General features: G+C 37.5%; 1 protein-coding gene across 1 annotated transcript; it reads right to left on the bottom strand.

The window, feature by feature from the left end:
• Positions 1-1,687: 1,687 nt before the first annotated feature.
• LOC140226393 (mitochondrial amidoxime reducing component 2-like) lies at positions 1,688-15,249 on the bottom strand. Its single transcript, XM_072306872.1, has 7 exons — positions 15,020-15,249; positions 12,595-12,771; positions 10,576-10,747; positions 9,484-9,624; positions 5,614-5,678; positions 2,940-3,014; positions 1,688-1,896 (listed from the first exon to the last, which is right to left on the bottom strand). Exons 1-7 carry the CDS (start codon positions 15,247-15,249, stop codon positions 1,764-1,766), a joined length of 993 nt encoding a protein of 330 aa, XP_072162973.1. The 3' UTR covers positions 1,688-1,763.
• Positions 15,250-16,916: the final 1,667 nt, after the last annotated feature.

The raw sequence follows: 16,916 nt of genomic DNA, 5'->3' as shown, positions 1-16,916 counted from the left end.
AGCAAAATCACATTGCTTGGATTAGTCATTAAAGTGAGGTATTATTCCTGAGCAATTTTTCTCATTGCACTCACTCGATATACTCTATATGCATTTTACGCAATCTACTTACACAATACTGTAAAAGTGGAAGTTTTTGCGCATTTAGCACAACCACAAGCTGGCGCGAAAATGAAAGCACATGAATGCATTTGCATGCCACATGTTCGAGTAATTATTGTCCCGATTCCGTGGAATAAAATTAAGCAAAATTCATCTTACCCAGCCAAGTGCAAATAATTACTCCTGCAAAAATATACACTTTGACAGTATGCTACTTACATGAAAATAAATTGCCAGCCCAAAGAGAGTGCTGGTTGGAATGATACCTGGTGCAAGGAATGAATTACTTCAAAGCAACATGATCACTGAAAGTGCTAGCAAATTAATAGAGTACCACAGAAATTACCACTTGACCCACAATTTTTGTGGATGCCACATACCTGTAACATGGCATTCTACTGGGATCATGAAATATTGGTCTACATGGTCTACATAAATACTGGTTGGCAACTGGTTAAACTGCCATCACATGACTAATGCAGTGGAGATCAAAACGTTATACTGCAAGCAGTGACATCATATCACGGAATATTATTCCAGAATTTGATTGGCTGCTGAAAGAGAAAAACGAAATGATGTGTACTTATGCAGACCTTACTGTATACGCCATACATTTTTGCAGGTTTTTTTTTTTTAATCTTTGCAAATTTTGCAAGTCGCTTGCTATTTGTGAATTTAGCAACACATGGAAATATTAACTCTTATCCCAACATAAATGCAACGTGCATGCATACATTTCTGCGTTAATTACTGTACTCCATGATTACAAATTTAAGCACTCGTGAAATTGTCAGGAAATCCTGATTCAAGAAAAAATCAGACTCGCTAAGTACATGGCGTAAAGAGTTACATGTTGCCTTGTCTATCGTAATATACCACAGACGGTCCCTTGGGAGTTATAATTTTCCCTTGAGACAATATTTTCCCTTCGTGCTGCATGCTTCAGGAAAATAAAACTATTATGGTAGTGCCAAGTCGGGGCTGCACACTAATCCATTATTTTCTACTGGTCCGACCTGTCTGTTGGTCCAGTAGCTACCAAGTTTTTCCATTTTTTACTAGTCCATTCCTGGAAAAAGATACTGGTCCAACAGTGATTTTTACTGGTCCTGGACCATCGGAACAGTGCCAGTGTGCAGCACTGGCTAAGTGTCGAGCACAGTCCTGAAAAAATTGTGCTCCTTGACCATATGACATACATGCAATTTTTTTCACGATGTCTGTGGAAAGCTTGTGACTATGTGACCTATAAATTCCATAGCCATAATTTTGCAATATCCATCTCTTTCTCAATACATAAAGCTTCAAGTTCATCAGCTGCTTTTATTTCACATCTTAATCAAATATAAAATCATCTGGGATATAGTCTCTTCTAAATCACATGGAATGTTGCATGAGGAACTACATGGAATATGCATGAAGACTGAATACAAGCTATCAAATCTACCACTATCTTGCACTATGGAACTTATCCAATTTTAATATCTTTCATCTCATTGCAGCGAAATTGCTTTTCAATCTTTTTCGTTTTGTTTGTATTTTTTTACAAAATAATCAGTACAAGATTCACTTTCTTAATTTTGATGAGAAAAAGCGACAACAAATGAACTAACACTTGACCACTATTTCTGTGGCGTCAAGACAGGAGAATGAAAATGTCTTTAATCCATTGAGGCATAGACCACATCCCCTAGCTTGATACGTCCAGGCGACTCCACTGCCAGGTTGGTTCCAAAGAGGGGAGATGGGCCGTATCGGTGCTTGTCAGGGTCCTCTGAGCTTGGCATTCGGAACCTGCGAGATCACGTGCAGAACAAATATAGGCACTATCTTTACAAATATTACCTTTTCTATAAATAATGTCTCTAGCACCCTTTGGGGGGAAATAGCATGAAAAAGAAACAGGTTGATATCACTTAGATATCTACTAGATATCAGATATACCATTGGTGGAAGATGACATTGAGTTTTTGTAGGTGCACATGTAACACACTGTTCGAGATATTCTACAAGTGTATTTGCAGATGACTCTGTTGCATTCTGTTCAGTATGTGGGCTTGCTGATGAACCCATATTACTTCTATCTTTATCAATTGTATCTGAGGAATTCTTACATAAGATATCACTAACAATAGATACAGGGTAAATGATTTTACATCCTACTGACATACAGGTGCAAACTTGCAGGTCATTCAGTATGACATATGCATAAATCAGTTGCCTAAATATTAAACATCATAAGACCATGAAAGATAATTGGCTCATCTTTTCAACGGCCTTAATGATGAGTCAAATTGGCAATTGAAGGCTTCCTTCGAAAGTTGGAGCCCCTTCTTGATAGCCTTCAAAGTATCTCTTCATCTCTCTACACAAGAAATGTGGAAAGCAGGCTACAGAATTCACATAAAAGCTCAAAGTACAGGAGCACTCAGAAGTGAGAAAGCCAAAGTGTTCTTTCCTTGAATAATCCTTTATTATCTTTGAATGAATAAGATATCCTTCAAAGGTCCAAACATAGAGGTAGGTATTCATTGAGACAATCATTTTAAAGTTTAAACCACACACATCAATATAAAGAGCTGCAATGAGTTAATACAGCAAAAACATCAATTTTGGCATGCATGAAACTTTCTTGATTTCGTGGGGAGCCAAGTTTGCAAAAGTAAAATGCACACCAAAAGTTTGGTCTACACAATGCATTGAATGCCAGTGACAATTCACGAAAGTTTCATGCTGCGAATGCTTCTGGTTTTGCAGTATCTATTTGAGACCCCCTTCCCCCCTCCTGCCATATTTAGCCACTGAAAAGAGCATCAAAGCTTGCTACGATTACTTACTCCTTGAGGGTCGTCAAAGGATCTCCATTCTCCATGAACTTCCCTGTGTCTGGATTAACAGTTGTTTGACGACACCTACAAGTACATTGGGAGAAGAGAATAAAAGCTGATATCACCGCAGCAACATCAATAAAAGTCCTCAGTGCTGTCACTGTTACTACTATTTCATAAGAAATTGCCCTAAACGTTTTCTGACTGGTCAGTAGCACATTGCCTACATTTGCTTAAATGTAGAAACTGCTCAAACCTGAAAAAAAAAAATACATATATATATATATTACTCTGTTTTACAATGGACTAAATATGTGACCGTGCATCACAAAACGAACAAAAAGTCGCACACACTGATTTTGTGTGAGGACTGAAAATAGGTGAAATGGGTCAACCTAGCCGATCTTGACTTTTCCATATTTTCTGAAAGAGCAAGTCTTCTTCTACATTATGCTAAAATTTGGGATCATAAAACGGGTAGAAAAGTGTGTTTTTTTAGCAGTTTATCTCGAACATTTTTTGGTAGAATACTTTGATTAGGTGTGTCTTTTGGGTCCCCTTTTCATTTCTTAACAAGAGACCCGCGGGTCTAGCGCTCACCTGAGTATCGCAAGTTCACCTTTCACGCAGTCACTAATCTAAATTATTCACAGCTCTACTAAAATTTGACCAGGCTTCTCAAGTAGAAGATGAAAATGTACAATAAGGGCTGAAATTTTTAAAGATTCCTTAATTTGGGGGGATTGGGGGCCCCCTGGGGCCCTCTGGGTGGGGCATGGTGCCCAATTTTGATAAATTGAGATCCTGACCCCCTAGGGATGCTACCTGCCAAGTTTGACGAAACTCCATCATGAGGTTTTCAGGAAGAAGATGAAAATGTACAATTCAAGCCCCCATTTGGACCTTCCCAACCCCCCCCCCCCCCCCTGCCCCCAAGAGGGGCACCCCTGGATTTGCTATGAACAAACTTGAAACTACAGTCATTAATGTACTCACTCATAGTATTATCTTAGCTCTATAACTTCTGATTCTAGAGAAGATTTTTAAAGATTCCTTCATTTTGGGGGGTTTGGCCCCCCCTGGGGCCCCTGGGTGGGGCATGGTGCCCATTTTAACAAATTGAGATCCTAACCCCCTAGGGATGCTACCTGCCAAGTTTGGTGAAAATTGGTCATGGGGTTCTCAAGAAGAAGATGAAAACGTATAATTTAGGCCCCATTAGGACCCCTCCCCACCCCCCCTCCCCTGGGTCCCAAGGGGGGCACCCCTGATTCTGCCATGAACAAACTTGAAACTACAGTCATCAATGTACTAACTCATAGTATTAACTTAGCTCTATCACTTCTGGTTCTAGAGAAGAAGATTTTTACAGATTCCTTAATTTTTGGGGGTTTGGGCCCCCCTGGGGGCCCCCTGGGTAAGGCATGGTGCCCATTTTAACAAATTGAGTTCCTAACCCCCTAGGGATGCTACCTGCCAAGTTTGATGAAAATCGGTCTCGGGGTTTTCAAGAAGAAGATAAAAATGTAAAGGTTTACGCACGACGGACGACGCACGACGGACGACGGACGACGGACGCCGGACGAAGGGCGATCGCAATAGCTCACTTGAGCCTTTGGCTCAGGTGAGCTAAAAACCTAGTACACACTCCTCACTTTCAACTCTAATAACTTTTGGAAGGATGATGTTACTGCTTTGAAAGTTGGACTTTTGGACTAAGGACAGAATGTGTTAATAAGGCATGCTCAATTTCAGTTTAATCTGATAATCCCTTCATTGTTGTTACTCCAGCGGTTTACATCCTGTTTTTTGTCCCATTCATCGCACAGCCAGCACGGCTTGGTAAAGATTTAGCGCTTGAATAGACACTGTACTTCAGAGCCTCTTTTCTCAGTTCACACTTTTCCCCCGAGTGTGTGCTTTCTTTCCAATATTTAAATAGGTTAGGAGAGTCCATTTGATTTGAGTTATCCATTTTAAAGCTTAAGGTCTGCTCTTTCAGAATATGCTCTTAAGTCAAATTTCATGTCTGGCGACTTTCTGTTCGTTTTGTGATGCAGGGTCACATATATATAATATTACCCCAAAGACATGGGTGTGTCCAACTTAATATTACCAACACAGTGCTCAATCAATCTCATTAAATATTTCTCAAGATATCTGCCATGTGAATGGCTGATAGCCTTGCAGGAGTATTCCTGGGAACTATCAAACCAAGATGACTATCAAGACTATTAATAATTATGACCTTATAACTATTGAACCATTCAGTGGCATTATTGAGCCATATGCCTATAAAGCTCCTCTGGTATCTTTCTGCTTCTCCAGTGGAGCCATTTGTTTGCTATTCACTCCTCTTGTCAACCTGGATTCAACTCATTTAGATCTTCAGTACATGCATATTCATGGTGTGAATGTCACGACATCGTGGTTCTGCTACCAGACCAGACCTCATTTGCCGCAATCTAGTTTGATTGACATCCCAAGACATCATCCATCCTCGAGTCCAAGTAAATAAGAAATCCTACATGGATGTTCTCTAGATTCTACGTTCTAGATTCTAGTACTGGATGTGATAAAAAACAATAAGACTGCACATTTCATTCAAATGATACCATCATGTACCAGTCCACTATAAATTTGCACCAATCAGAATGCCCTAAAGATCTTTATAATGACATACCTGGCACACATGTGTGTGGTCCGCAGCTGCACACCTTTTCCTATGCGAACATACTTCCACTCATCCTGGTAAAGTCAAGGGAGAAAAACAGAGATATAACAGAGAAAAGAGGTAGAACTGTGTCAGTACTGAAGTGAACTTCCCTCTTAAAATCAAGAAGACTCCACTAACTACATAGTAACAGTTATCTGCAACAGCCAGCATTTTGTATGTTGGGGACAAGTGTGTCTGTGGAAATCTGACAGAAAAAAAACAAAACCCTAAAAGACCCAGTGGGGCTCGAGCTCTTACCCGAGTACCGGTATTGCAAGTTCATCTTTGACGCATTCTTGCAGACTATTATCTATTAAGAAGAACATAGCAAATTTCTAAACTGGCCTCCAACTTGGTTCTACCCCTATGGGAGATACTCCTAGATCTACCTAAACAAACTTGAAAGTACATCACCAATGTACATTGTGTTTACCAGTACCAGTACTCAAGAGAATTTCTGGTTTTATGGAAGATTTGGTTAAAGGTTCTCTAATTTAGAGGTTCTGGCCACTGTCCAAATTGGGACAACGGTGAACATTTGTGCAAATATATATTCCATCATCCTAGCGAAGATATCAGCCTAGTTTGGATAAAATGTGACCAAGTGTTCTCCAGGACATGATAAGTCTTCTTTATAAGTCTTCAAAACAGTTTAAAAGAAATCGACTGGTCTTCTGTATACAACACTACAGATGTCAACTTGTCTTATGACTATTTCATATCTACTCTTACCTCCGAAATCGATAACCATATTCCCCTGCGTAATATAAAAAATAGATATAAGCAAATTCCAAGACTCCCGTGGATAACCCAGTCTATATTACGATCTATAAACAGGAAAAATAATTTGTTTTATAAATATAGATGTAATCCCACTGAAAAAAATAAGAAAAAATATGTTTCATACAAAAACACACTCACCAAATTATTACGTACGCAGAAGAAAATGTTCTATGTGAATCAGATAAGCAAATACAAAAATGATATTAAAAACACATGGAAAACATTAAAGAATGCTATGAATATATCTAACAATTCATCTAATATTTCTGAAATTCGGTGGGGCAATGCCTCCAGCAACACTCCCGCTGGCATGGCGGAAATTTTCAATGACTTTTTCTCTTCAATTGGAAAAAATCTTTCTCAAAATATTCCTCTTTCTAGTAAATCTTTTAATGATTTCTTAGATACACCTAACTCCAAAACTATATTTTTTGACCCAACATATAAAGAAGAAATAATAAAGATTGTTGCTAATTTGAAAGAAGGAAAAAGTCCTGGCCATGACGGAATTGACAACTATTTGATAAAAAACATAATTCCTCAAATAGTGGATCCCTTAGTACACATTATCAACTCATCACTTACAACTGGCCATGTGCCAAATAGCATGAAAATTGCGAAAGTAATTCCTATTTACAAGAAAGGGGAGAAGGATGATGTCAATAACTATAGACCCATATCTCTATTATCTTCTATTTCTAAGATTCTTGAAAGAATAGTTTATATCAGGACAGTACGTTTTCTTAAAACCTGCGAGATATTCTCAAACTTTCAATTTGGATTCAGGGAAAATCACAGCACAACACACGCACTACTTGCCCTCATCGACAAAGTCACACAAGCACTCGACACACATTCACACACAATAGGTATCTTCTTGGACTTCTCCAAGGCCTTTGACACGATTAACCACGGAATACTTCTCGCCAAACTGTCTCATTATGGAATACGTGGAAAGGCCTTGGAGTGGTTCACGAGTTACCTATCAGAAAGATCCCAATTTGTATTTGTTAACGGCTTTGACTCTCAAAGTAAAACAATTGCATCTGGTGTTCCACAAGGGAGTTTATTAGGCCCATTGTTATTCATTATTTATATTAATGATTTTCATAGATCCTCGGAGAAACTATCATTCATATTATTCGCGGATGACTCTAACCTTTTTTTTTCTCACCCTGACCCAAACATTTTAATAAGAACAGTCAATGAAGAACTGAAAAAGGTTATACAATGGATATACGCAAATAAATTGTCATTAAATATTCAAAAAACAAAAGTTATGCTTTTTAGTAATTCTTTAGATAGCCTCCCAGGCAAAATAACATTTGATACTACTCCCTTAGAAGAAGTTTCTTCCTTTAAATTTCTTGGTGTTTGCGTCGATAACAAGCTTTCATGGAGGAATCATGTTGATAACATATGTACAATTATATCACGTAACATTGGCGTAATGAATAGATTAAAATATTATCTTCCTTCATCTGCATTATTAACTCTTTATTCTAGTTTGATACTACCTTATTTAAACTACGGGATTCTTGCTTGGGGTAATACATATCAGATGTTACTTGATAAACTTCTTTTACTGCAAAAGAAAGCGCTTAGAATTGTTTTTAATTTACATACCCGAGAACATACAGATGCTTTGTTTTCTGACCATAAAATATTAAAAGTAAATGATTTGTATGTGTTTCAACTTGGCCAGTTTATGTTTAATTACAACAGTAACTTTTTACCTAAAATATTCCATGATTCATTTCATCGAAATAGTCATGTTCATAACTATCCCACGCGACGATCCGACGAATTTCATCTTCCACTAATGAGAACCGCACATGCCCAAAATACATTTCTTTATACCGGACCCAGACTTTGGAATAACTTAGATAATAGTTTAAAAGATTCCCCCAAATTTGTTACATTTAAATACAAACTCAGAAAATATTTACTTTCTACCTATAATCTTAGATAATTTAAATTGTTTTGATTCATGCTTGAGCCTTCACCTGTCCTGATGTCGCAGCACTTGGCGTGTTCTGTGTGCAGACTTCTCTTCTTTCTTCTCTCCTCTTCCTTTCCTGTCTTTTGTTCCTCGTAGACTTGTATTGTTACCGTCTTCTCTCCTCTCGGTACTGTCTCGCGTCTTACAGTGTATACGTGTGGGTAATCGAATGTGTGTACGAACGTGTTGTCCTTGTCATATTTTCCCGGTACACGTGGTTCAGTGAGCAGTGTCCGGGCACTAGCATTGGTATTCTATATTTTTTTCCCAACCGGTGTATCTCAAAATAATTACATGTATATTGTTATAGAATAGTATATAATTTACTCATTATTTGTCTAGCGATCCACGTCCGACAAGCTATGCTTTTTAGTGGATCACTATTTTCCATAATCGAATTCATTTTCCGCTCTCCCACGAAGTATTTATACAGTGTTTTCCTAAATATTGTACATGTTATATGTTGTTCTATAACTTGTCTCGTATAATTATATATTACATGAATCTTTTGCAAACGTTTGAACAATATTTCATCACATGTATACTTTGTACTATGTTTTTTTTTTTTCTTTTTTGGATTTTCGTTGATTGGAAATAAACTATGATTGATTGATAAAAAAAAAAGAAAAAAAAGTGAAAACTGGCTGCTACTTTGGTTTCCCCAGCCCAGGCCACGAGGGGTACCCTTGGATCTTCCATGAACAAACTTAAAACTACAGTCACCAACACACTTACTCATAACACTGAGTTCACTCTAATACTTCTGAGTCTAGAGAAAAAGATTTTTTTTAAATCCTTAATTTCAGGACTTTGGAGCTTTTGGGCAGATGACTGACATACATTGTAAAAGAACGTATGTCAAAAATTTGACAAGATACTATAACATGAGGCAAGAATCTACACAAGAATTTTCATTGGCCGACAGACTGCCAGTCTGATAATGAAACTTTTGACAGAGAAAAAAAAAATGATTAAAGCTGCACTGCACTGCTGAACAATCTAGTTGCTATATTATGCAAGCGTGTATGACCTGAGGGTGATCCCTAGCTCACCTCAGTGAAGGCAGATGTCCCTTCCACGACGATATTTGGTCTGAAGTTCCTCATGTCTACAGGCTTTTCCAGGCGCGAGTTCAGATCAGTCAGGGAAGCCTCTCCCAAGATGTTGATTTGGGCACAATCCTGGTACACAGCCTGCATCAACATTTACAGATTCCTTGTCAATCATTGTCATTTCATGGTATATATTCTGAAAGGGTGTCTAGATTGTACAGTCACTCCTGCAAACTCTCAAATACACAAACAAATTCACCATTCTGTGAGAAATTGCATTCTTTGGGTCAAGTTGACATTCACAGATTATGTATACATAACAAAAAGGACAGAAAAAAAGTTCATTTCTAAGTGTCTTCAAACACTTTAAAAGCAAAAACTGATATGTCCATTCTTATTAACTTCAGATTTTTGAGATTGAAGCTGCTAAAAAACAAAGAAAATAGAGAGAATATATACTGTAAAACCAAAAATGTTCACATGCATTTTTAAAATGCAAATTTCATGGGAGCCAAGATTTGCACAATCAAAATGCATGTGAAAGTTCTTGTCTACACTGTATGAATTGAATGCCAATGACAATATGCGAAAATTTCATGCTGCAAAAGGGCCATTGGCTCAAATTCGTAAAAAAATTTCATGCAATGAAAATATCTTGCTTTACAGTATGACAACCTAAATAATATCTTTACAAATATTTATTATGTAACAAGTGTAGTATCATCAAGATTTAACTTATAGCTTTCTGATGATAACCTTTCTTAAACATATCGAAAATGGCATCTATGTGCTTAATTTGCATTCAAACTCTTCCATCAATACACATACTGTAAGAGAACAATCACATTTTTTCCTTTTATCATTACTTTGATTTGCCCAAATTAACTAATACTCATGATGACAATGATCATTATTATTACCACGATAACAAGTATGACTTTGCAGATATATTCATTTGTATTACTTTTATTTTACTGATTTCACTATGAAGCAATTCACCTCATTCTGAAAACTCTTCTTGAACTCACAAACCTTAAAACAAAAGGCGAAATCTAAACATGAGTCAGCCATGGCAACAGACATAAATCTCACCTTTTCATTTCTCTTTGCTTTAATGCCCCACTTTGGGTCATTTTGAATGAACTTCCCACCGAGTTTGTCCTGGTGTCGCAGCAGACGGTAGCCTGTGGTGCCCAGGTACTGGTCCAGCCACTGACCCACCTCATCCCCACAGTCCTCGCCTTTCAGGTCCAATTTCCACACCCTGAAGTGCAGCCAAAGAGATAAGAAGCCATTTACTCTCAGCCCTATCCTTCATGGCAGTCTCCCTTTTCTAATGCAATCCACCAAGAGAGGTCTCTATCATTCCAGCATCCTGCCGACTTGTAGTATAACCCCTTTAAGTGTCCTTGGATATATATATATTGCTGTGTAAACATGCTGAGCCAGTTTATTGGCTTCAGTTAACGCCCCCACATGCTTGAGTTTATTGTTGGTTTAGCAATCCATTCAGGTGGAGACATACCACATTAGTCCCACACAAAGGCTATTAAGATACAATAGGGATCAACATAATACCAATTCATTGACAGTTTGAGGAGGACATTAAAGGAGATCTCCAGATGATTTTCAGAATTTTACATTTGAGCAGCTATAAATCAGATATACTGAGTACAGAGTTTCAGAATTTATAGTGACTGGGATGTGGAATAAAAATGTTTTCAAATTTTAAAGCAAATTGCAATGAACAAGGATGATGACATGGCAGCCTCACCATAAGAATGCATGAGGGGCTTCTCAAGGAAGCAGAACAAAAGAAGAGGGCATGCATTGATTCTACACAGATGAACTTGTTAAGCAAGCGGTATTGTAATGGAATTACACTTCTACATTTCTGAAATACAAGAGTATGTGAGGCGATCCTATGTCATCAACACTGTTCAGTGTAATTTTTAATTGTAAAAGATTTTTTAGAGTATTGATTTCTCTGCTCAAGGACCACAATAAATTCCAGAAATCTATACATGGAGTTGTTGATTTATGAACTACATTCAAATTCATGGAATGACATGATGTGAAATTATGAAAATCGTCTGGACTGCCCCTTTAAGAGGGGATGGGAAATTAAAGCACACAGTGCTCACATAACAAGCATGGTGCTGGTTTGTTGCTGACTATGGTAATAAGGATTTTGCACTGAATTTGAAAATCTCCGGCAAGAGTATTTAGGAAGTAATTAATATGCTAATGTGCAACATAAGTGAAAATTCAGGTGGTAAGATATAATGCAAATCAACAAGAAAGGCCTTGAGACATAACATGCTGACTTGTATCTGAACATCAATTCACAAGTCATTACACCTAGTATGTAACTTGCCAAGCCATTCCATGCAATTGACCCCTCCCCTCAAGGGCTTGAATGTGGTGAAAGTTTGACAACTCATTCACATGGACAAATGCCCTAGTTCCACCTGCAAGCCTCCATCAAAGACTAGGACTAAAAGGATTATGTAATCAATCTTTAGTTTCTAAACAGCTATGCTGTATGGCAGAGACAGCCTGCCAACGGATGTACATCATGGATAAGAAAGCAGAGAGGGACATTCTGACTAGCAAATTACAAAGACGGGCCTTCTGAAGTTAAAAAAAAATATTACTATGCCGTATAAATCGGTTTGAATAAAAACTTGCAAGGAACTACTTGTGAATGGCAGAGTTCATTTTGTGGCATGACAACTGGGTCCACCAGTTACAATCAGTAAACTTTAGCCTTACTAAAGTTTTCATCAAACACATTGAAAACAGGAACATTGTGGTACACATTGGACATTTTGCATGACTACTACATAAATTCGTCGGTTGAGAATGATAAGGGCGTTAAGTTGTCACTAAACCCATAGTGTTCAAGACAACTTAAAGCCCTTCTCATTCTAAACAGACGAATTGTTGAATTGTATCAAACTATCGAAATTGGAAAACTTTATTGCAATTGATAAATGACAGCATGCAAAATAAATCATGTCTCAGTCTGTGTTCCTGCGACACTACCATCTGGAATCTCCTTCATGCATTTGTGATTTTTGGCATTTACAATCGTTGACCTGTTCACACCTGACATCAACGATGGACCCCAATTTGTTGACAAGAGAAACCCTGATTGTGGGCATCCCCGGCGCGTTGATCACCAGAGCTTTCTTGTCTTCTGACACTGAGGGGCAAATGAGTGCAATGGACGGGTGCTGTCTCTGGGTTATGAAGGTTCCACTCTCACTGACGATGAGGAATGACCTGCATTCAACAAGTGACAAAATGACAGAGGCAGTCTTGTGATTAAGACCAGCCTGTCTGCACGGAGACGACAGTGTAAAATCAGAAGTCTATCTATTCATTGCATACAATACAGTGTTTTGTAACAATAACTATTTGATTTCACCAAACTGAGTCATGAAACCTAGTATTAATGTGCTCAGTTGTGCTTACAATATAGATACAGCATACTTAAATCTACTTTTCTAGATCAGAGAGTAAAAATGAATTATTCAGCCATAAAATGGAGTATAACAATATATATCCATAAAAAAAAGAAGAGTATAACAATATATATCCATCAAAAGAGAACAATGAGATATCTCCAATGTAAGTGATGAAGTTGTGTCAAAGCATCTATTTGAGAAATCATGGAAGTACATGCTGTACACATGGTTGGAATAATAAATGGTACATTTTACCTTGAGGCAAGTTTACTTGAACACTCCTTTTTTTTCTCCCCCCCCCCCCTTTTTTTTTAAGGTACAAGATCTCTTCAGAAAATTATTCTGGGAGAACAGAAAGTAGAATATAAGAGAAACATAAAAATAATTTTTTTTTCAGTCCTACATTACAGGTACAACATGTAACTATTACACAAATTAAATCTGATGGCAACAAGACATCTTGCTAAATTGTGGTAAAAATTGTGTCAAACATGGAGCAACTAGTAATGAACCAACAGAAAAGAGAAGCTTGCTTCCTTCAGTAGGGCAATAAAAATGTACGGCTGCATAGGGCTTGTATATTCCACCATCACAACGGCTATAATTAATACAAGGTACAGGACTTTGGCCACCACTCATTGATTACACAAGGGATACCCTTACAATAGCCCATTGTGATTGGACAATCTGTATAAAGCCTTGTGACAATATATAGTGCTGGGTGCTCATTTGGTGGCAAACATCTCCACTTCAATGTCTAGAATTTTACAGGCTAATCTTACTGTCTATGGGTTACAAATGGCAGTTAATACTAATGTGCACATATTCGTACCCAACACCCAGATGCAATCTTACCTCCTGTTTTTCGTTGTTGTCATTTTTTTTTTGAAGCACAGATTGTAAAGTGGACCATATTAACTCAGCAAACCAATCCCTTAAGATACTCATCTGTGACAATTTCCTCCCTTTTTAGTTCAGATTATGCAATGATGAAAAGCAATTAACTGCTGAGCTCTGAATTACAGGGCCACAGTTGTAATATCAAATGTCAATCATATGTCTTTTATATCATAAACATAACAACGTTATCATCATCTACTGTAAAAGTGGATATTTTCGCGTGACTAATTTTTCGCGCTCAGTCTGGTAAGAAGAGTTTCGCGTGTTTTCAATTCCACGGAATCAAGACATCAACTACTGGAACATATGGCAAGCAAAAATATTTGCATGCTTTTATTTTCGCGCTAGTTTCTGCTTGTGCGAAATAGGCGAAAATTTCAACACCGCGAAAATTTCCACTTTTACAGTATACCTTCAAAATTCTGTGAAATCACAATCAGTGGGATGGAGTAAAAAAAAAAACACACACACACACAGAACTGTAGCATCAATTAATGCATCAAAAACTTATCAACAAATTTAGCAACTGACATTTGATAATGAATGTACACAAGATTACAAGTGCCGATCATCCTAAATCTCTACATTTCAAAATTGCATATTATTCCTTTTCTTAAGCTTATAGTTACACTACTTTACATCTTTTTTCTGGACCTGGTTCACACACATTTGGCTGATTCACCATATCAAACAAATGGTATATTTCTTCTCAGTCAGAGAAAACAAAAGCAGATTCAGAATTGATATCAGAGATATATCACTGTGATGATAGTCAACTCCAATTTGCACAAAGTAAATTGCACTTACTTAAAGTTTGATTGAGAATCTTTCATATTGTTATATATACAATGTCCAAAATTCATACATCCCATGTTGCTCTGAAAAAGTTAATTCTACATTGCGTATCAATAAGAAAGAGAATTGCTGAGAGATAAACAGGTTGAATATATTCATACTGAAAAACAAAAATCACAAAGTTGCATCACTGAAGTTGTATGGATCATGGAATATAAACATGTATTTTTACACAATGATTGAACAAAGCCTTTAATGTACCAACTTCATTGCAGTAATCATTAAGAAACAACTGCAATATATAGTTAACAGTACAGGTACAGCTCATTTCACTGGTACCATAACTCAAACAGGTGGAATCCACTGACCTGTCTGTTACACCATCAGTTCTGATCCCAAGGGCAGCACATTCCGCTTCAGACACCTCGAGCCCTCTGCACGACTTGATTGGATGCACATAAATGCACGAGACCACTCCAACTGGCATATATTTTCGACTTTTGCGACGCAGGGTGTAAAACAGACCAATGCCAAGCACACCCACTGCACAGGCGGCTAGGCCACCCACAACCATTTTGTTGTTCAGAAAATCAGACATAATGATTCTCTGTGTTGGTAATCGTGCAGCAAATACCTGAAAGTGAAATAAGTGTAAACTATTTGATAATTTGCATAAAATCCACTTCTTAAAGTAAAATGCCACTCCATCCTCAACCTAGCTTTCAGGAAGTGAGTAAACATAATGATGACACAAGAAAAGCACAGTTTTGTAACATTTATCAGATTTTCTGAAATGTAGGTACAGCATTGTCACTTGAAACCACTATGTATGAAAATTGGATGAAATGTCATCATCAAGCAACTGCCTGGTATCTCATTGGCTATCCCAGTATCAAGAGAATTTCACAAAATATAATCTTTAAATTAAAAGTACACACTCCCCAGAACACAACTTATTTCTGTCACTTACCTGCTGCTAGGTCTATATAGATATGAAGCTGAAATTTTGACCAAAACTGCTGCTTGAAGTTTATGAATAACAATCTGTCGAATCTAGATACTACAGTAGTCCAACCTGGGAGAGGAGAGTATAATAATTTCTCATCCTGCATGCTACTACCCTTGACGACTGAAACCTGTGCCACACCCCACCACATAACATTGCATATTAAAGCTTTAGAGTATATTTACTGGTAATCTTCAGTGATCTGTAGAGATGCCAAGGTCAAAAAAGTAGCAAGACATGGTATTTTGTGGCATGTATCAGGGTGTGGGAAGGACGGGGGGTGGATCCCCTCCCATAGTAAAGAGATTGACAAATTACGTCTTTAAGGTGTAAACTGTGCAATCTGATGATGGTAAATCATACATCAGCACTTTGCAGGTGTAAGGTCCAGCAGAACAGGTAGAACAAAAGGCAAGGAATCAAGTCATTCTAGGCGTTCAGTTAATTATGCTCTGCCTCTTACAGTTGAGAGTATCTAGTGCTTCTTTTTGGTGTCAAGTCCTCCATATATCATCTGTCGCATGTTTACAGGCAGAAGTGGAAATCTATATGCAGTGCAAATGCATGCTGACTTGTGTGATTCATGATACCCTCAACGACACTTGTGTGGCAAAACTTGTATCTCAATATGTTCCATGTATTTTATAATTTTTTCTACTATCTTTCTTAAGATTATTTGATATGCCCACAAAAACCTTTCGATTTACAGAACCAAGATTCTGCCAGTGGCATCATCTGTCAACCATGCATAGCTTCAAATGAAAATAATTAACACTATAACACTGGATCAATGCATATCAACATACACTTGCATGCATTACAAATTGTAGTCCTATCGACAGCTAGAACACTATGTAGTGCCACTCTATGCCACACAAAGCACAACTTGTAGAAGCAACTTCTTAGATTACTAGTACTGGTAAAAAACTGGTATATAGAGTAGCGCACCCAGTTTGCGGCAGGTTAAGGCCTTTTCAAGGGTCTAGTATTCTGGTAAAACGAGCAACAGAAATCAATTAATATATATATTTGTATATATATACCATATACATATATATATATATATATATATATATATATATATATATATATATTATTATTGGAAGAGGTACCAAAAGGTCTCTTGACACTGCATCACAATTTTGTATGGTGGACAATTACCCTAGTCATAATAATCAATTTTATGAAGAAAATTTGCAACCACCAAGAGGTTTGCGGCAGGGGGGTCCAGTTTGCAGCACCCCACACAAAAATGTCCC

Source organism: Diadema setosum, chromosome 1 (assembly GCF_964275005.1).
Source record: "Diadema setosum chromosome 1, eeDiaSeto1, whole genome shotgun sequence".
NCBI classification, from domain to species: Eukaryota; Metazoa; Echinodermata; class Echinoidea; order Diadematoida; family Diadematidae; genus Diadema; species Diadema setosum.
This window is presented reverse-complemented; position numbering and strand designations above follow the sequence as displayed.